The sequence below is a fragment of the Aspergillus ochraceoroseus genome (assembly GCF_002846915.1).
Source record: "Aspergillus ochraceoroseus IBT 24754 chromosome Unknown P175scaffold_2, whole genome shotgun sequence".
Lineage (NCBI taxonomy): Eukaryota > Fungi > Ascomycota > Eurotiomycetes > Eurotiales > Aspergillaceae > Aspergillus > Aspergillus ochraceoroseus.
In genome coordinates this window covers 1,774,313-1,794,233 of record NW_024468477.1, presented here as the reverse complement: position 1 = coordinate 1,794,233, position 19,921 = coordinate 1,774,313, and the positions used below count along the sequence as shown (strand labels likewise).

General features: G+C 49.3%; 7 protein-coding genes across 7 annotated transcripts; 5 read left to right on the top strand and 2 right to left on the bottom strand.

The window, feature by feature from the left end:
• Positions 1–770: 770 nt before the first annotated feature.
• On the top strand, positions 771–3,330 carry veA (sexual development activator VeA). Its single transcript, XM_040894548.1, has 2 exons — positions 771–1,140; positions 1,214–3,330. Exons 1-2 carry the CDS (start codon positions 996–998, stop codon positions 2,845–2,847), a joined length of 1,779 nt encoding a protein of 592 aa, XP_040754125.1. The 5' UTR covers positions 771–995; the 3' UTR covers positions 2,848–3,330.
• A 352-nt stretch (positions 3,331–3,682) lies between these two features.
• Positions 3,683–6,503, top strand: P175DRAFT_0499278 (putative nuclear RNA binding protein). The gene has a single exon (XM_040896696.1). The coding sequence runs from the start codon at positions 4,050–4,052 to the stop codon at positions 6,255–6,257; it is 2,208 nt and encodes a 735-aa protein (XP_040754124.1). The 5' UTR covers positions 3,683–4,049; the 3' UTR covers positions 6,258–6,503.
• A 162-nt stretch (positions 6,504–6,665) lies between these two features.
• On the bottom strand, positions 6,666–7,279 carry P175DRAFT_0143821 (uncharacterized protein). Its single transcript, XM_040892422.1, has one exon. The coding sequence runs from the start codon at positions 7,151–7,153 to the stop codon at positions 6,836–6,838; it is 318 nt and encodes a 105-aa protein (XP_040754123.1). The 5' UTR covers positions 7,154–7,279; the 3' UTR covers positions 6,666–6,835.
• Positions 7,080–9,585, bottom strand: P175DRAFT_0499276 (putative G2/M phase checkpoint control protein Sum2). Its single transcript, XM_040896695.1, has 4 exons — positions 9,442–9,585; positions 9,349–9,384; positions 9,024–9,267; positions 7,080–8,771 (listed from the first exon to the last, which is right to left on the bottom strand). Exons 1-4 carry the CDS (start codon positions 9,462–9,464, stop codon positions 7,407–7,409), a joined length of 1,668 nt encoding a protein of 555 aa, XP_040754122.1. The 5' UTR covers positions 9,465–9,585; the 3' UTR covers positions 7,080–7,406.
• A 277-nt stretch (positions 9,586–9,862) lies between these two features.
• Positions 9,863–11,163, top strand: P175DRAFT_0529808 (WD40 repeat domain-containing protein; the record flags this gene model as incomplete). The annotated part of the gene is made up of 4 exons (XM_040899727.1): positions 9,863–9,903; positions 9,950–10,115; positions 10,188–10,853; positions 10,915–11,163. The coding sequence occupies 4 exons, from the start codon at positions 9,863–9,865 to the stop codon at positions 11,161–11,163; spliced, it is 1,122 nt and encodes a 373-aa protein (XP_040754121.1).
• Positions 11,164–11,652: 489 nt separating this feature from the next.
• Positions 11,653–14,168, top strand: P175DRAFT_0431220 (thioredoxin domain-containing protein; the record flags this gene model as incomplete). The annotated part of the gene is made up of 4 exons (XM_040893472.1): positions 11,653–11,730; positions 11,785–11,902; positions 11,960–13,465; positions 13,525–14,168. The coding sequence occupies 4 exons, from the start codon at positions 11,653–11,655 to the stop codon at positions 14,166–14,168; spliced, it is 2,346 nt and encodes a 781-aa protein (XP_040754120.1).
• A 2,775-nt stretch (positions 14,169–16,943) lies between these two features.
• P175DRAFT_0529806 (CAP domain-containing protein) lies at positions 16,944–18,083 on the top strand (the record flags this gene model as incomplete). The annotated part of the gene is made up of 3 exons (XM_040899726.1): positions 16,944–17,599; positions 17,660–17,949; positions 18,013–18,083. The coding sequence occupies 3 exons, from the start codon at positions 16,944–16,946 to the stop codon at positions 18,081–18,083; spliced, it is 1,017 nt and encodes a 338-aa protein (XP_040754119.1).
• Between the last annotated feature and the right edge of the window lie 1,838 nt (positions 18,084–19,921).

Sequence of the window (19,921 nt, the reverse complement as noted above, 5' to 3'; positions counted from 1 at the left end):
GGGGGTCCAGATTTGTTTTCCGTGATGCACAGACTACCGAGTACCTTGGGGGTGGTACTGTGTACCTGTTATGTATTGTTAGTGGATATTCGTCCTCGGGTCCGAGGATGAAAGGTCTTCAACTTCCAAAGACGGATCTGAAACCTTGGTGGAATTATATCCCAAGTTCAAATGTGTGGAGTTCTGCAACGCAGCCAGACGGACCGATAGCCCAAGCATTGACCAACCTTGCCCATTCCCGGGCTATTGGGAGATGCACTCGATCCAGTGTGCTGGGTTTAGGCAATCATCCCGAAACACTGCGATGAGCATTCATCCTCTTTGAATGACGCCCCAGAAGTGGATCCGGACCTAGTTTAAAGTCCTTCCTATTCCGGGTATTTAAGATTCCCAGCTAAAAGAGGTCAAAACTTAATTCTCCAAAGGCTGAACCCAATCACTTGGTTTATTGGATTTCTTTTCTGTCACCCACCACTCCGGTAATGCAAGCATTATGATACGGATCCGATGAATAATGATCGTAGTATAATTATCTGTACCTTTGTGAAAAGAACCTTGGTCTGATATGTAGATGAATTGCCATGATTTCTTCTTCTTTAGAGATTCCCTCCTTCCCTCTGGCTCTCCATTTGTGACTGTGTCCTACCACTCACTACGACGACTCCTTCCTATTCCATCCGTCCCTCCGAAACGGGTCGATCGGGTTCCTTTTCATTTCTCCTGTTCGATATATCGTCTGACCTTCCTCCTTCACCCTCATCGTCCCTCCTCTCCCAGCTGTCCCTCTTGACTCGGGGAATCGGATCACAGTGTGCTAGTTTATATTGTTGTTGTTGTTGTTGTTGTTGTTGTATGGATCTAGTTATTGAGTATGTTGGACTGATTCCCCTCCCGCAGAAGCTGTTACCACAGCCTGAATATCTTTCGTGACCCGCGCGTGCTAACTTCAATCAGTTGGTCAAGTTAGGCTTGGGAAATCCGAGTCAAAAAAAAAAATGGCTACTAGATCTATCCCAGCGCCCATGAACGAGACGGAGCATTCCGTCACCCGGATCACACGTGAGGGAAAGAAAATTACCTACAAACTAAATGTGATGCAACAGCCTGAACGCGCGAGAGCCTGTGGTGCCGGCGCGAAATGTACGCACGCAGCATCCCATCGGTCTCTCCCCAAGTCATGTTATCTTCAGACTAACGGCGTAACCCCAAATAGCATCTGCGGACCGTCGCCCCGTTGATCCCCCGCCCGTGGTCGAATTGCGCATCTTCGAGTCCGACCCCAATGACGACTCACATAAAACCGACATCACCTTTGCCTACAATGCTAATTTCTTTCTGTTTGCCACTTTGGACACTGCCCGTCCGATCGCTCAGGGACGACTGGCCCCGGCCCCCAACTGCCCGGTTCTGACTGGTGTGCCGGTGGCTGGCGTGGCATATCTGGACCGACCATCGCAAGCTGGATACTTCATCTTCCCCGATCTTTCCGTCAGACACGAAGGTGTGTATCGCTTGAGCTTCCACCTGTATGAAGAAACCAAGGACAGCAAGGATGCAACGGAGGGCGCGTCCATCGTTCCCAACACAATCCCATCCAAGATCTCGGCCCCTCAATCGTTCTTGGAGTTCCGTCTGGAGGTGGTTTCGGTTCCGTTCACGGTCTTTAGCGCGAAGAAGTTCCCAGGGTTGACCACCAGTACGTCGCTCAGCCGTGTGATTGCGGAGCAGGGTTGTCGTGTCCGTATTCGTCGAGATGTGCGGATGAGACGTCGGGGAGACAAAAGGGCCGAGGATTATGAATACGAGGAAGAAAGAGTCTACAGTAGCCGGCACTCCGACCGATATTCCACCCCGGACACATACGCCACAAACCCTCCGGAACGTCCGCGCTCGACAAGTATCAGCACCGTCGACCATTCGTACCCTTACGGCTCGCAGCGCCGACCCTCGGGTCCCGAATATCCTCATCAGAACCCACAACCCTATTCACGCCCCATGCCACATACTCCTACTACCGCTCCAGCGGCATCGTGTACGCCTGTTCTGCCTCCTGCGCCCGCCCCTGCTTCTATGTCCTCTGCTCCCATTGCTGGACCTTCTCCGGGTTCTGCTCCCTCTCCTGCTCCCTCTCCGGCTGCCCCCGCGGCCGCACCTCCACCACATACTCCATCATATCAATCTCACCTGTCGTTTGGGGCCACTCAAACCCAGTATCCGGCCCCCCAGTTGTCGCGGACTCCACAGCCTGCAGCAGCGCCATCGAATACATACTCCCCTCGCCCGTCATTTTCGCACGCAAGGAACTCTTCATCCGGTCCCGAATACGAACCATCTTCAAGCTACCCCTACCCACATCCAAGACTGCCAAACGAGCGTCCTGGTTACAAACCAGCCTTACCCCCTCTGCGACTGCCAAACACTCTTGCGATGCCAGGAGGTGACGGGCCTCATTCCCTCGGACAGCCTGGAGCTCCTCGGTCCCAGGCGCCGTCCAATAAGGTTACTTCTCTCCCACCTCTGAAATCCATTTCGACCGAGTTTACTCCAACCTCGTCACACCCGCCCAGCAGCCTGGGCTCCAGCCCTTACCATGACTTAGGTCCTGGCAAGAGCTTCCTTTGGGAAACCGGACAGTCCCTGACCAAACGGACCCATGAGGAGTCCTTTGGTCACGAAGAGCGGTCTCTGTACAACGGCATGCGGCCAGATAGCGAGTCTTATCCCGGCGGAATGCAGCGCAGACCTTCATTCGGGAGTAGAGCGGCACTGTTCGATAGCTCTGATCAGATGGCCTACAAACGGGCCAATGGACGAATGGCTACTAAAATTTCTCCGGCCATGCAGTAGATTCGTTGCTTTTGGAGTTGATGGGCATCCACCTCTCTCTGGCTGGTTACCGGTGTATGGAACGGCGTCCGCTGCATTTTGCGTCTTCCCTTACCCTGAATTCAAAATCGAAGCCCATGGAGCAATGGGCTTTTTGGTGTGTGTGTGTGTGTGTGTGTGTTTCCGAGAAACAGTTTCGACCCTTATACCATTACCTTCTCACTGCCTGTATATGATTCTTATTATGTGTTTTTGACTTTTATATTTTCTCCCACCTTTTATCTCTGTTATATTCCCCGGGTGTTACTGTCCGATTATAATCGGGACGACTGGTTTTTTTCTGTGTCTTTTTTTTTTTTTTTTGAAGACGTTCCTACTTAATCCAATACTGGATTTCCGACTGGCTTCACCTTTTTTATGATCTGACGGGGTGATTTTAGAGCGATCTTGTTCTGTGACGTGAACTGATAGATTTGTGCAATACCACCATGTCTTGAATTCTTCCAACACTCCTGCCTACAAGTAGTAAAATTGGATATGAGCTCTGCAATCCCCTCGGATGATGAGCTGCTAGAAAGGGATTCGGTATCCTTCATTCTCTGTCCGTGGTCCTAAGATTGGGATCTTCTAGTGTAGAATGCGCCTGGCCGAGAGGTATCAACATTCTGCATTCCAGCCACGCAAAGGCGAAGTGGTATAAATACCAAGAAAGAAAGAAAAAAAAGAAAGATACGAGGTAATACCTGGGATTGTTTTGATTGGAGTGGGTTCTGAGCTGATCCCCCGGCTTGATATAATAATATATATATAATTAATGTCCGGTGGTTGTTGTGTTGCTTAGCGCGTTGGGCCTGAACAACAACAACAACAACAACAACAACAATCCCAACAATCCAACTACACCAAAACAACACAGAAATCGCTTCCTTTTGCTCTCCCACAACCCTGCGCTGGTCTAGCTCGGCGTCCAGGGTTCTACTTCATATATTTTATCTACCCTCCTCTTCTCCTCGTTGCCTTGTAATTCAAGTCAGATAAAGAGGGGAAAAAAAAAAAAAAGCAAGCAGGCCATCACAATCGGTGTGGAGGTGTGTATGCTCGATCCCCTCGTTTATCTGACCCTGCTCTCATCTCCTATGCGATTTTGATGTCATCATTCTGGAAAAAAAAAAAAAAAGAAACGAATGGAATTGAATTGAATCATCCCTGACATAGCCTCCTAGATGTCTCCGGATGTTGTTGGCGTTGACGTCAATGGAGACCGAGACGTCGACATCGATCCCCACGAAGCGGATCGCCAGCTGCAGCGTTCGCTTGAATTGAGCTGCAGCTCCCCCGATCCCACCTCCTATTCGCGAAAGCATGGACGCCCCTCACGGATCACCAGGAGCCTCAGTGTGGAATCCGATTTTTTTTCGGAAGTGTCTGGGCAGTTTGATGATGCCGAGGAAGCCCATTCTCCACTTCCGCCGCCTACCCCGATCACAGGTGCGAGTGCGAATGCTTCGCCGTCGTCGTATTCCGTTAAGCGACGCCGATCGAATGACTGGCCGAATCAACAACCCCCAGCAAATGATGAGGCACCCTCGCGCCGGGAAACCATCGCTTATCGGCAGCTCTGGCCGTTCCAGCATCATGGCAAGCCCTCGGGCTCGGCCCATGGGTCGCCGCGATCACCGAGACCCGGGCGTTCAGGCCGCCGGTCTCGGTTTGTTGAGGGGCATATGAATGATACTGTGAGCGAGAAGCCTCCGAGTATCTTCCTACGCGACGGAACAATGGCAGGCATACAGAACGAGACGGCACGGAGTTCGAGTAGACAGTCTGGGATCTTCCGGTTTGGGAAGGCCATTGCCTCGGCGTTTCACCCGTTCGCGGGGAGTTGGAGTAATATGTCTGAGATCTGGAAGGGGCCGCAAGAGGGGCATCGCGGGCAGGAGACGGCGAATGATCCGCTCAGTCAGGCCGAGAGGGCTTATGAGGAGTTGAAGCGGTCGGGATATAAAGGCACGGTTAAGGGTCGCTATATGCAAAGTCTGCAAGCCGCGGAGGCCGGTCTTCCTGATCAAACCTGGAAGTCTATCCAGGAGAAGATGGAATACAGTAGTAGTAGTAGTAGGGGTGGAGGCGGACAGCATTCGCGACAGCACTCTGGGTACGGTCCTAGCAATGAGTCTGTCACGGGCAGTTCGAGCTCATTGCGTCCATCGTTCCCGGATCTGCGAAAGGCCAAGTCATCACTTGGGATTCCGTCTATGAAACGGGCGGATGGTACGTCTTCTGTCCGGCAGCATGTCGACGGGGAGGACCAGGAAGTGCGACACCAAAAGTCCCGCAAGGATATGCAGCGCCAGGCTAAGCTGCTTAAGCGGGTCAGTGACCTTCAGGACAAGCTTGACCGAGCCCAGCGGGAGCTCCGGGAACTCACAGGCGACGACGAGCTACTCATGCGCAGTCTCCAGGGAGATAAGTTCTACCCGAAGAGGTTTGTTCCGGGAGCTCTTCCGTCGCTGCCATCAGAGCGACTTCTCAACGATCGTGCGCCAACACCGGAGTGTACAACACCACTGAACCCGCCGCTCCCAGAGGGTGCTATCACTACTCAGGAAATAGCTGTGAAAGTACGAGAACGGGCAGATGCCAATGACGGCAGACCCAGAAATGTTACCCCGAGGCGTTCCAATTCCAATCCAGGGCTTCTTCGGGCGGACTCCCGATCTCGAACCCCACACAGCCCGTCTCGCAAACGCAAGTCCCCAGACCCAGAATCCCGAAAACCAGCACCCTCCGATGAACAACAACAGTCCTCGAACCCATCAAGGTCTGAGACCCTAGCACCCCCGACAAGACCACCACCTCCAATCCCCCCATCAACCGAAGCAGCAGCAACGACACCCTCCCGCAAAGCCAAACTACCCAAGACCGCCCGCGGTGACAGCCCAGGCTCCGTCGAGCGTAAACAAAAGTCAAGACCGAGCCCAGCCGCCAGCGAGAACGGTCGTGCACCCGGTGAAGAACGAGCAAGCCGGCCGCTGCGTTCTGCAAACCTGCGCAACCGATCGGTGACGCCTGTGCTGCGGATGAAAAAGGGGCGTGGGGATTTACGGTCTGCATCGCATATCCACGAACCCGACGAGAACAAGGAGAACCAGCACCACCAGGATGATATGGACGAAACCGGCCAGATGCTTGACCAGCACACGAACCAACAGGAAGATCCCGAAGCGGACCAGAATCACCCGACTCCCACGCCTAGAAGCAGAAGGGCTAGATATGAGTACATTCCGCCTGTGCCTCCGCTTCCGAAGGACCTTGCAGCCACAGCAGCCAAGGTTGATCGCCGACTCGCCAAGGAGATGGGTAGGAGACGAGTACAGGTGAGGAACCCAGGCGGAGATGAGAATTTCCAGTGGCCGGAAGATATATTCTAGCCTCTTTTTTTTTTTTTTTTTTCTTTTCTTCCTTTCTTCTCTTCCTTCGGCTTTTCCTTTACGTCCGGGTTGTTCATCCTGTTCGATTCTTTTCATGTGAATGTGATCTAGGAGGAAAGATTGGATTGGATTGATCAGGACACAAGCGTGTGCCAATTCTGTCTGTTATGATACGATGTAATGAGTTATGACTATGAATGACCTTTTTTTCACTTTGACTTCTTAACCTGAGCATCATAGTAGTAGTATATGTACATGTTCATTGATTGCATAGGATGTGAACTCACTCACCTCACCTCAATAATAAATCATTACATGAATTAGCTTGTTTGTTTGTTCCTTCCCTCCCCTCCTCCTTCATTGAAAGAGAGGGGGAAAAAAAATAGGAAATAGGAAATAGATTGGGAGGAAAAGGAACGACTATAGATAGCTATTTGATCATTTTCTCTATCCCATACATATCCTGCCAGGTTATACCTCCTGAGCCCTGGCCAAGTTAGGTTAAAAATCCTCTACTCCATACTGGCGAGTTCAAATGAGGGTGAACTGAATAACTTTTCCACAGATGAATACGTGATTTAGTAAACAATGCACAGAGACAAGAGCTCATTTTCCCGGGAGAGACCTCGATCGAGTTTCCCCCGTTTTAGGGATTTTTTTTCATTCAAGTTATCATGTATGATACACGAGTACCATCGCTGGTGCTGCAGAAGCCTTCCACGACAGCGGGTACAACATAAAAAGACAGATAGCATCATTATCCGGATATCTGAGTGATGCAACGGAGGCCCACGACCAATCCATGCAGCAAGAAAACAAACGCCCCATTGCGACACCGTGTAAAAATCAAAGCCAGCCCAGCTCATTGCTCTCGAAGCCCGCCTATCGTAACCCATGTGGATCCCAAATATAAATCCGCAAGTCTTGAGGAGCACGATATCATGTTCGACTCGAGTTCTTCAAAGGATGCTACCGCAGACGCCAGGGGAATATCAGAGAGACCGTCGGAAGGATTCGTCACTTCCAAAACAGACCAGTAACAAGACATAATGAAAACACACAATTCCACCGCTAAATGCGCCGTCAAACAGTTTCCAAGCCATGAGGAAAACAAAAGGGCGTGAAAGAAAAAAGGTAGAAAAAAAAAAATTAGTTGGGAGTAGGAACACCAGTGGACTGCGACATGGTGCGTCCTCCGCGAACACCACCCCGACCCCGGGAGCCATAGCCGCGGCTGTAACCACCTCTGCCACGGTTATAACCACGGCCTCTTCCGCGACCGCGGTAGCCTCCCCGGTAGCCGTCAACGCTGCCCTGACCAAAAGTCTCGATGTTGCGCTTCTCCTCTTCGCCGCGCCACTCACGACCACCAGTTCGGGCACCAGTGCCTTCTTCGCGGTCGCGAGCCTCACTTGAGATATTGTCAAAGAAAGAATTAGCTTTATTGTAGGCGTTGGCAGAGCCGGTATCGGCGGTCTCGGGAGCAGCGATCTCAGCTGGAGCTTCAATATCATGGGCAGGAGAGCCGGTTGCAATGGCTTCCTTGACCAAGTCTTGTTTGTTAAACTTGGCATTGGCAGTTTCAAAGTCGTAATCCGTAGTAGGAACTTCGACTTTCTTCATTGGCCCTTGGTATTGACCACGGTGGGCTCCACGACCACGAGGATGTTGACCACCTCGGGGACCGCGGTTGCTCTCATACGGCTTCATTTCACCCATCTGCTTTGCCACGCCCTCAACTGACGAATCAGGATACTGCGCCTTCTTCTGGCCGCTAGGCTGAGGCAATTTTGCCATAGCCGCAGCAACAGCTGCAGTAGCTGCACGAGTAGCTTCCGTGATGGCAGCTTGAGCAGTGCCTTGTGTCACATTGTTTACCGAAGTTGGAGCAAGGGGAACATTAGGGACGGGTGGTTTGGCTGCAGCTGCGATGGGGATGACAGGGGGGGCCCGCCCTCCCTTCGGGCCGGATGGAGGAGTCTTGGAAAATTTCTGGCCAGCTGGCTCCATTGATCCAGTTGTAGCCTTGACGGCCTCTGCCACAGAGGGTTTAGACGCAACGGGAGGAGGTGGAGCAGCCTCAGTGGCAGCAGGAGCCGGCGTGATCTCTGGGCTAACAGGTTTGCTCACGGGATGGTCACTAACGGGAAGCTCTGAAGTAGCCTGAGGCATACCCGGAGGACCCGCTCGCTGAGGTGGTGGTGTTTGATGCTGACCAGGATGTCCAATCGGCATCTGAGGGGGGAATTGTCCTGGCCCCGGGGGGAAGCCTTGGCCGGGAGGAGGATACCAGCCCGGAGGCGCTCCATATGGCATGTTCGGGAAGCCCGGGCCAGGTGGGAAGGGGGGCCCACCAAAGCGTTGTCCATAAGGCGGGTAGTAGCCTGGGAACTGAGGTTGCTGAGGATAGCCAGGAGGTGTAGGACGAGGTCCCTGTGGTTGCTGGGTTGGCGGCTGCTGCTGAGGCTGCGGCTGAGGGAGGCTTTGAGGACCAGGTCCCGGACGAGATACACTCTGATTTGCCAAGTTAGCCAGGTGTCTTCATTCTGCATCCGGCAAAACAACACACAAAGTGTACGTAGGGGGCATGATCAATTCAGAAGGAAGGCAACGGAAATATCCACACGGTTTTTGCGCAATTCGGAACAGGTCTGTGTTTACATCCGAAATATTTCATCACTATGATCATTTACTTGACCACGATTGGTCAAGTCGGGGAGTGATATAGGAGAGAGTAATTGAGAAATAAAGCGATGGTTTACTTACTCCTAGAATGGCCGGGTCATCCGGAACCTGAGGAGGCTCTGGTTGTGTGTTTTCTTTCTTGTCCTCGGCAACACTGATGTCTTTTACATCACTCCCACGGAAGACAATGTATTCGTAGATACTGTTGGAAGGGGCGATCTCCTCGGCAGGATTGCCTCGTCTGCCTTCAGTACCGAATGAAACAACATCCTGCAGGGCTATTGTTGAGGCTTCCGGGTTGATCTCATGTAAAGTACCAACATAGCTAGGACAAGTTAGCGAGATTAAGCGAGAAAATTAACCACCAACCAAAAAACTACCACGGGGTCCAGCAGAGAAGACGTACCGAATATCACTCTTGGAAATTAGGTTGAAACGTTGACTGCCAGGTGTTAATTCTAGCCTAGCCACGCACATACCCTGGGTTCAGGCCACTGACCCTATTAAATGGTTCATATCCATGATGACGGGCAGGACTGCGCGGTTGACGCGCTAGAAAAACAGGAAATAGAAGGAGAGAGGGGAGAAGAGGGAAGTGAATGGAGGGAAGGGAGGAGATAGTTGAGGAAGAGAGGACAGTTTGAGGGAGGAATGAGTGAGGGAGGAGGAGGCGAAGGAAGAAGAGAGGAAAGAAAAAGGAAGAAAGAAGAGCGAAGTTTGTGGTGGAAAAAGGATTGTGGACTACGGCGGACGACAGGAGCTTGGAGGGCAGTTTCTCGCTCCGTTGGGATTCGACAATCGACTTCCCCAGCTGTTCGTGACGACGTGGGCGTCCTTCTTCTCTTTTATTTCGTCTTCTAAACTTTTCTTCCTCTAGATTCTTGATTTATCATACGTTTCTTTAATTCTATATAGCCGCCATGTCAACCTCCTCCCATCGTGACGATTTCTTTCAAACGACGTGTGTACCCTCAGCTCCCCTCCCGAGCCCTCGCTGATAATTCTAGGTCCGCGCTTGATGAACAGAAGCGAAAGGACGCTAAATCCAGCAACACACACGGCTCCCCCATCAGGCTCCAGAGCAAGATTCTAGCTGTACAACCCGATCCGTTGAAAGCAGGTGCCGTGTATGTAGCCCAGAGCGGCGGAACAGTCAGAAACATTATACTCGAAGTATGTAGTCCAGCCAGGATGGATGTCTGTGTACGGATCGTAACTAAATTATTCCTCGTTGTCGTTGTGTAGACTGGTGAAACTGCTGCGATTTTCAAAGGACCCACAGCTCCCGTTACGAGCATCTGCTTCAGTCCCAATGGCCAGTTACTATTTGCTGCGTGCTGGGACAAAACCATTTGGAGCTGGGATGTGACTACGAGACAACCGACACTGAGATATGAAGGCCATACGGATTTTGTGAGGGCTGTTATTAGTACGAGACTAAATGGGCAGGATGTCCTCATCTCCGGGGGTGCTGATGCACAAATACTGGTATTCGACATTGCGAGCGGCGAAAGACTCCATGTGCTCAAAGGCCACACCAAAGGAATTCAGGACTTGACGATTGATCCGGCATCCCTTGACCCTGATAGTCTTGAACGAGTCGTTTTCAGCGCTGGTAGTGACAGAGAAATCCGTCGCTTCGACATTTCCAAAGGCAGCCAAGATCTCACTGGCACAGAGGCTCTCCTGGCCCACGAAACAAACGTCTACAAGCTCTTTTTCGACCAAGACGCTGACCTCTGGACAGCATCCGCTGATAAAACTGCCAAATGTCTGGTGAGGGAAGATGGATGGAAGCCAAATCTGACGTTGAACCACCCAGATTATGTTCGCGATGTGGTGGTCGACGAACGAGGGGGGTGGGTCGTCACTGCCTGTCGAGATGAAGAGGTTCGCGTATGGAATAGATCAGTATGTCTTTCTATATCCCTCTCGTCTTTTAGACCTCTTTTACTGACTAGATGGCGATTAGACGGGACAACTTTACCACACATTTTCCGGCCATTACGAGGAGATAACAGGTTTAGTTCTTCTAGGATACACGCTGGTTAGTGTCAGCATTGATGCGACCATCCGGCAGTGGTCTTTGAAGCCCGATGAACTCCAGAAAGCCGTGACTGAAGCAACACAGCCCCCAGCCGAGGAGCAGTCTGCGAACCCAGAATCCATGCTGACAGAGGAGGAGGAACGGGAACTAGCAGAGCTACTGGAAGAGGATTAGCTGGATGAAAAGGGTTGAATCGAAAGGAAACTCCAAGGAAGCCAGTCATAGCTCCCTGAGCTGTAGTTTTGAAAGATCTTGGAGTGGTAGCAAGTGGTGTAAAAGTACCTCCTCGTAACCACCAGGCACGTGACTCACGGACATGCAACCATGACGCAAAGTGCGGGCCAACAATGATCAACCGGAAGCAGCCAACATCAGCAGCCAACCTGGTGTTTGGGTCTCTTGACTCTTTTTTGTCTTTTGTGCATTAAAAGAGAACTTCCTTGGGCCTTGGAGTCGATTCTTCTGTCATATTTTGGCTAGTTTTCAGCTTAGTGGCTCTATTTTCCCCATCGCCGAAACCCCGCGCCCCAACGTCCTGTTGGTAGCTGGTGTGAACTGCAGTGCGGGCAGCGGGCTTACTTGCGTGTAATACTTATCTTCTTCTTTATATCGAACAGAGCTCGTTGCAAGAGTGGTTTCTGCAAAATGGCAGCCCCTTCCAACATGCAGGTGCCGCAGACTCATGATAGTGCAACCGAGCCCAAGCTGGCTAATCGACTGGCTGCCAGTAAATCTCCATATGTGAGTTGATACCTAGCTGATACCTCAAGTGGGACAACACTGAGTGGAGTACAGGTGAGAGCGCACAGGCATAACCCCGTGGCCTGGCAATTGTGGGATGCCGAAAGCATGGACTTGGCCCGACGACACAACCGATTAATCTTCTTGAGTATCGGTTATTCAGCCTGTCACTGTACGTTTCCCCTATTGGTCACTGCTAAGAGAAGAAACAAGTCCTGATCTGTGATAGGGTGCCATGTTATGGAAAAAGAATCATTCATGTCCCCAGAGGTGGCTTCCATCCTCAACGAATCCTTTGTCCCAATCAAAGTCGACAGGGAAGAGAGACCTGATATCGACGACATTTATATGAACTATGTCCAGGCAACAACAGGCTCAGGTGGTTGGCCTTTAAATATTTTCTTAACCCCCGATTTAGAACCAGTGTTCGGCGGCACCTACTGGCCTGGCCCGAACTCCACGGCACTACACGGACCAGAGACTACAAGCTTCGTCGAAATCCTCGAAAAACTACGGGATGTTTGGCAAACTCAACAGCAGCGCTGCTGTGAGAGCGCTAAGGAAATCACAAAACAACTGCGAGAATTTGCGGAAGAGGGCACACACTCCTACCAGGGTGATCGGCCAGCCGACGAGGATCTAGACATTGAACTTTTGGAAGAGGCATACCAACACTTCGTTTCTCGGTATGATCCAGCACATGGTGGATTTTCTAAAGCACCGAAATTCCCAACCCCTACCAATTTAAGCTTTTTGCTCCGTCTAGGTATCTATCCGAAGGCTGTGACCGACATTGTTGGGCGTGAAGAATGTGAATACGCAACCACAATGACCATTAATACACTTATCAGCATGGCCCGTGGAGGTATACGAGATCATATTGGTCATGGGTTTGCCCGATATAGCGTCACGTCAGATTGGGGATTGCCTCACTTTGAGAAAATGCTATACGACCAGGCCCAACTCCTTGATGTGTACACTGATGCCTTCAAAATCACTCATAATCCCGAGTTACTTGGTGCAGTGTACGACTTGGCGACCTACCTGACTTCCGCGCCCATTCAATCGCCTACCGGGGCGTTCCATTCTTCTGAAGATGCGGATAGCCTGCCGACTCATAATGATACAGAAAAGCGAGAGGGCGCCTTCTATGTCTGGACCTTGAAGGAGCTAACACAGGTGCTTGGACAACGGGATGCTGGAGTCTGTGCTCGCCATTGGGGTGTTCTTCCCGACGGCAACATTGCGCCAGAGAACGATCCTCACGATGAATTTATGAACCAAAACGTGCTTTCTGTTAAGGTTACACCAAGCAAGCTGGCCAAGGAATTTGGATTGGGTGAGGACGAGGTGGTGAGAATCATCAAATCTGCCAGACTAAAGTTGCGCGAGTATCGAGAAATGACCCGCGCGAGACCTGATCTGGATGACAAGATCATCGTTTCCTGGAACGGGCTGGCGATTGGTGCGCTAGCCAAGTGCAGCGTGTTGTTTGAAGAAATCGAGAGCTCGAAAGCCGTTCAATGCAGGGAAGCTGCTGCCAAGGCGATCAACTTTATCAAAGAAACTTTGTTCGACCAGGCCACCGGCCAACTGTGGCGGATCTATCGCGATGGCAGCCGAGGAAACACCCCTGGGTTCGCGGAAGATTATGCATTTCTCACCAGTGGACTGCTGGATATGTATGAGGCGACATTTGACGACAACTATTTGCAGTTCGCGGAGCAGTTGCAGCGTATGTCACTGGTGCATCCGAATGAGACTTTTTCTAGTCACTAACCAAGTTCATTCTAGGGCATCTCAACAAGTATTTCCTTGCCCACGTAGGATCAACGCCTGCCGGTTACTATACTACACCATCCACAGTGACACCAGGTTCCCCTGGTCCTCTACTTCGACTCAAGACTGGCACAGAGTCCGCTGTCCCATCTGTCAACGGAGCTATTGCGCGCAATCTCCTCCGCCTCTCCGGTCTGCTTGAAGACGAAGAATACCGCACCCTTGCTCGTCAAACCTGCCATTCTTTTGCAGTGGAAATCCTCCAACACCCATTCCTCTATGTTGGTCTTTTGGACGCGATTGTAGGACTAGAGACAGGAACCCGGAATCTTACAGGCGTATACTGCTCAATGACGGTGCCTTCATCCAGCGCAACCCCCTCAGCGGAGGTAGCGGCCACCAACGCACCGGCAGTATCTGCACGGGAACTGTTAATAAAGAAGATGCGTTCAGAGGCAGGCCTGCCGCTGTCAACATCATCAACAACAACCGCAGCTCTGGTGGACATGCGCCCTTCGCATCTAGCAGATTTCGTTGGAAACCAATCGTTTTGGCTGCGCACAAGGAACCGTTTGTTCAAGGATATTAAGACGTCCACACCAAGTAAAAATTATCTCCAGGTTTGCGAGGAGGGACGTTGTCGTAACGTTGATGTATGATGATGTTAATTTTACCGAAAAAAATGGACATAGTCTGCCGGTGGCTTTTTATTCTTTTTGTTCTTCCCCCCCCCCCGTGCCATAAATAGATGGAGTTATTGCACTTAGTATGATATAGCATGGGTTATCACTTGTCGATCAGTTCATGCAATGAAATGAAATAACTCATATATATATAGGTATATCAGCGGTGTGGCCTATGGAGTAGAGTACGGAGTATGCAGGTTTTTTTTTTTTTCGTCTTCTCTGAGTCCAATTTCACCTACCTAGTTCTTACTCTATTTTTATACCATATCATGATACCAAGAATCATTTGTAAGTGACAGTGTAATAGTTATGTAAGTATGTAAGTATGGTAGAAGGCCAGAATTGACTTTTTATCAAGCCTCTATTTTTATTCAAAATGCATCCTCGATCTCTATGGAGTACAGTATAAAAACACTATTTTTCTTTCTTTCTTTTTTTGCAAACAGCTACCTATAACTACCGAGTGATCCTTTCTATATTGGATCCTCCAACGGAGATCATACCCTGTACCTACTACTAGTAGTTTTCCATTAGATCCACTTCCGCTGAAGAAGACAAAAAAAAAAAAACTAATCAAGAAGAATCAAGTTGATTCTAAGAAATGGAGAATAGCGGATGAACGTACAGTAGAGTCTAGTAAGGATTACACGGAAATTACTATCTCCTCCGTACTCCGTATGTTATTAAACTATATGGGAGGTAGGTGGCGTTGAGATCTAAAACAGATCGGGGTTTTATTACGATGTACTCTGTATTGAATATTCAGGGTTGGAAGGTCGGGTCAGTCGGTCAGTCCATCTTGACCAGAAGTCAAAAAACTCTTCTCACTCTCCGAGTTTTATCTCATCTGATCTTTGTTTTGTTGGAGTTGTGATTGCTCAGGTTCTGAATCCTTGGACAGTCATTGTTTGGGTTATGAAACAATCCAAGAAACAGGGTTGTTTCGATCCACCGCTCATTATTCTTAGTCCGGAGTAGGTACTTTGGATTGGATGATTGCATTTGAATGACCGCGTGTCCCGTAATATACGCCGCCGTAGAGCTTGACGCTCAAGGCTGAAGTACCTGGTCTCAACTCTCGACTCTCGAGGTCGGGAGACAGGGGGCCAATCCCTCAAAACGCTTCACTTCAGATGTCAGTCTAGAGACTTCAAAGGGGGACAAATGGGAGAAGAAAGCGCGGTTCTAGACTCGACCTCGTTGAATGAGTTCCCGCGCGAAAATGGAGACAAATCAGATGAGCAGCAAAATCTGGAACCAATCTCCGAGGGCGAAAGGTCTGGCGGTAATGAAGATGAAACGTTGGACCCTCTGCCCAGTTGCCAAGTTTTGGTGGTTAATCCCTCCTGCTTGTGGCCCGTTCATTTATCACCAGTCAGAGCGTCCCGTCCTGAAATTTGTTCCACGGGGCTATGTATGGGTCTTGAATCCCAGTCGGGTACGGACAGACAGTTCCCGCTCCAGGTTGGGAGGTTGGTTCCTTGGATTTCTTGGACGTTTTCATCTAAGCGGTTCATTAAGATCAGTCAGAAAGAAATAATTTAATCACTTCCACAGAAAATAGAACGCAAGGGAAAAGAAACGACGTGGAAATCTTCCGTGAGTACTGAACTGAGGAGTCGGAACTTCGAGGCTTGTTTATAGAAAAGAAAGATAATTGGCTGCCTGAGAGGGTGCCTGAAACGATAAGCTGGGCGGCTGTCAGGGGAAAAAGAGGGGACCACTCACCCACTGTCTACGTACCTGCATCAGACAAAAAGCTATCATCAAGGGATCTTGGAAACCCTGACTGTGACTGTATTTCTATTCCTTTCCCTTGGGCTCTAGTCCCTGGAGGAAACATGTTCTTGATGGTTGGGGATTCCTCTAGGAGGTGTTTTGTTTTGCCTGGAATGTTGTGAGTGGACTGTGGATTTACTTCATAGCGTAGGCGATAATGATCTTCAGTCTGCCGTTAGGGACAGTTAAAATTGCTCAGGAGACAAAAAGGAGTTGTCGAAGGCATTCATTCCATGGTTCTCTTGTTTATTTCTTTTTTTTTTTTTTTTTTTCTTGTGGCTTCAGTAATACCATCATCTATAAAGGAGTCTGTTATTACTGTTGGAGATGGGTTAAAGACTCCCCTGATATTAGAGTAATATAACAATCCAAAGCTCCCCCCAGTTGACATTTATAATTAATTAATTTATGTTTAATTATCCCATCTATCCAGATTACGTGTGCCCCACTGCTTGCTATACTCTGTCAGCCTCTACCTAGGTAACTAACTAGTAGTATCTCTCGTGTCTCTCCTTTCCGGTATTCCTTAGCACCGCTGGGTACATTATTATCAACTGCCCTCCTCCCTCTCCCTCTCTCTCTCTCTCTCTCTCTCTCTTCATTTCTTCACCACTCTCTACCTTTCTCATTCCTTTCCGCCTCTTTGGCACGCTTTTTTTTTTCACTCTTTCAAAAAAAAGTGTCCCTTCAGGCTGTCATTCCTTTGTTTTATACACACGACTGGAATTCGTACCCGCTCCCTAAAACCCAACCCCCAACTCGCAGTCGATCTGCTTTTCCCGCCTCAATCAGACCTTGATTCTTCCATCTTATTCAGGTGGATTATTCAAGCTCGCTCCCTTTGACAATCAATCAGTCAATTGCGGATTACTTCCTGGAGAAGTTGTTCGGACGATCGGACGCAGTTGATCTGTGGTAGCCCTCTCGCGACAATTTACTACTAGCGTTTAAGTACTTCCAACAACCACAATGAGGTATTCGATGCTTCTGAGCGCGCTCTGCGCCCTGGGTGCCGTGGCTGAGAAATCTTATGTCACTGAATGGACCACCGCCACCGTAACTGACTGGACTGTTGTGACTATCACCACTACGGTCACTATCAAGCCCACAGCCAGCACCAGCACCAGCACTACTGCCGCTGTCGAGCCTACCACCACCAGGGAGTCTCAGGTTAAGGTCCATGACCCTATCCCTGAGGTTGCCTCTATTGAGACTAGTACAACCACTGCTGCCGCTGCCACTGTCGCTACAACTGTCGCTGCCACTGTCGCTGCCTCAACTGAAACGGCCTCGACCTCCACCTGGGAGTCCACCTATAGCTCTTCTTGGACCTCCGTTATTACTGAAGCAGCAACCACCTCCACCGCTTCCACAACCGCCACCACTACCACTTCCTCTGCTACCACTTCCTCTGCTACCACTTCCTCTGCTACCACTTCCTCTGCTACCACTTCCTCTGCTACTGCTACCGCTACTGCTACCGCTGCCAACACTTACCAGTCGAACGTTATTTACAGCCACAACGTTCACCGTAGCAACCACTCTGCCACCTCGCTTACCTGGTCCGATGATCTCGAGGCCAGTGCCCAAGTGCTCGCTGCGCGTTGCGTCTACGAGCATGATACGTAAGTGTATCTATGTATTTACATGATTGAATACTTGGGCCTTTACTAATCCATCCATAGGAGCATCAACGGCGGTGGATACGGTCAAAACATTGGTTATGGTGTCTCTGCGGATGATGTCGCTGTCATGATTTCCAACCTGATGTACAACGATGAGATGGAATACTTTGCCAGCCTTTACGGCGAGGCCAACCCTGATATGACCGATTTTGAGAAATGGGGCCACTTTTCTCAAATTGTGTGGAAGGGAACCACCAAAGTTGGCTGTGCCACCGTTACTTGCAACAGTCTTGGCAATGTTGATTCCTCCATGGCATTGCCCTTCACTGTCTGCAACTACGGTCCTCCAGGTAAGCAGTGACAGCAAACAATGCCATCATCTCTCTTCTTTATCTAATATGTGACACTCGCAGGAAACTACGATGGCGAGTATGCAGATAACGTGGGTCGTCCTCTTGGAGATGCTCCTTACATTGCTTCCTAAAGATTGCGAGTGGACGCAGTGCTCAACTGGCAAGGAACCCATCCTACTTGCATGACGACAATAGACTGGCTGGCGTAACGGCACCAAGATTCTGGATAACAAACAAACGGATACCAAGAGCAGAAATGGCGGTGTTTGGAGCTGGTTCGGACTCTTTCTCCTGTAACTGGATACACTCTGAATATCAGTCGGTTTCAATTGAGCATTGCAAACTTTCGAGATCCTCAAATAAATCACCCCCAACCTTTTGGAGATGATCGTTATCAGCTTTTTCTCTCCTTTCGAACTTCTCTTGTCCAGTTGCTCTATATTTTGTGATACGCCTCGTGCTATGTGGTGTGTCCAATTGCCAAGCCTGCCTGCCGGGATTTCTCTGGGGAAGTTATCCCCGCAGAATGCGCCCATCGGAACCAAAAACCACATTCACTTGTACTTGACGTTTTCTTCACTTTTTTTTTTTTTCTTCAACTGTGAATATTTATTTTACCTTTCTTCGACCTTGTCATTGAACAACAATTCGAAGCTATTGCATTTTTCTCTCCGCTTTTGCTGCATATTTTTCTTTTGACTTTGTGCATGGCGCCCTGGATAGTGTATGTTCTGGATTAGCAAAAAGCTGAATAACGAATGTTCCATGAGACCTGAGCTGAAGCGTAGATGTACAGTGACTTGCACAACTGCCATGCCTACCCCAGACTTCTTACAGATTGTTCCCGAACCCTAGGCTGAGAGCGCTAGTACATATAGAGTTAATACAATACCAAGATTCACTTAGGTACTGTCATGGTATGAAGCTATAGTACCTATTTATTAAGATTCTGCCCTAACTAACTATCTGCCTCTACTCCTGTATTTTAAGCCATACTATTCCTGATCCTGTTATAGCTCTTCGAGCTATGTCCTGTCTATTACCTGGTACCTGCTGTTCTGCCTATTCTATCTGGTTAGCTCCTAGTTAATGAATACCTGAGTCCGACCCTGCACCCTGACATGCTAGTCAGGATAGAAAGGTCTGGTTGATTGGTGGAGGAAGCAGCTAAGGCCTGACCTTGCCAGCATCCTCGCCATCGTCTGAGCTCTCGTATCCAACAAGATTGGGCGGCATTTTGGTGGTCTGCGTGGTCTACATGCATTTGGTGCAGTTAATATTGATACTATAACATGTGTAATAATAGTAATACCCTATAAAATTACCCTAATACTAAACCATATATAGCAAGAAAAAAAATCATGTAATAAATAGGTATGGCATTATCAGGTTAGGGGGTGTGGTTGGATCAATACAGGGTGTGGCGTTAACAGTCCCCTTAACTAATTCTTTTCGTCTTGACTCTTGTGTGTATCCACTAACTTAATTATTCTTCTGCTTATTGCTTAGACCTGAATTCAATTTGATTTGGTCAACATTTCAATATCATAATTTGACGACCTTTCATCATGTTACAGGATCACATTACCAAATACCTCCTAGCCAAATATAGACTAGTGGTTTTAGCTGAGGGTTTGGTTGTAGCCTTATAGTAGGCAGGGCAATTGTGCATAGACTGTGTTTTCCTTAAGCTACCTGGTTAAGCTTGATGATTATGGTTTGCAATTCCTTGATTGATTCATAAAGGTGAAGCTTTTATATTATGCTTGAACTACAAGGTCCCTTCGTCCCCAGTGTGTTCAGGGCTCATGCAACTGGGTCTAGGGTCCTTACACCCAGAGAGTTAACCTGTTGTTAAAGATGTCATCCAATAAATACAATCCAGTTCTCTTTCTAACCATCCCTTATAGGCTTGTACTCTGTAAATCATCATATTCTTCTGATGTTGTCACAAGCAATATAGTTTCCT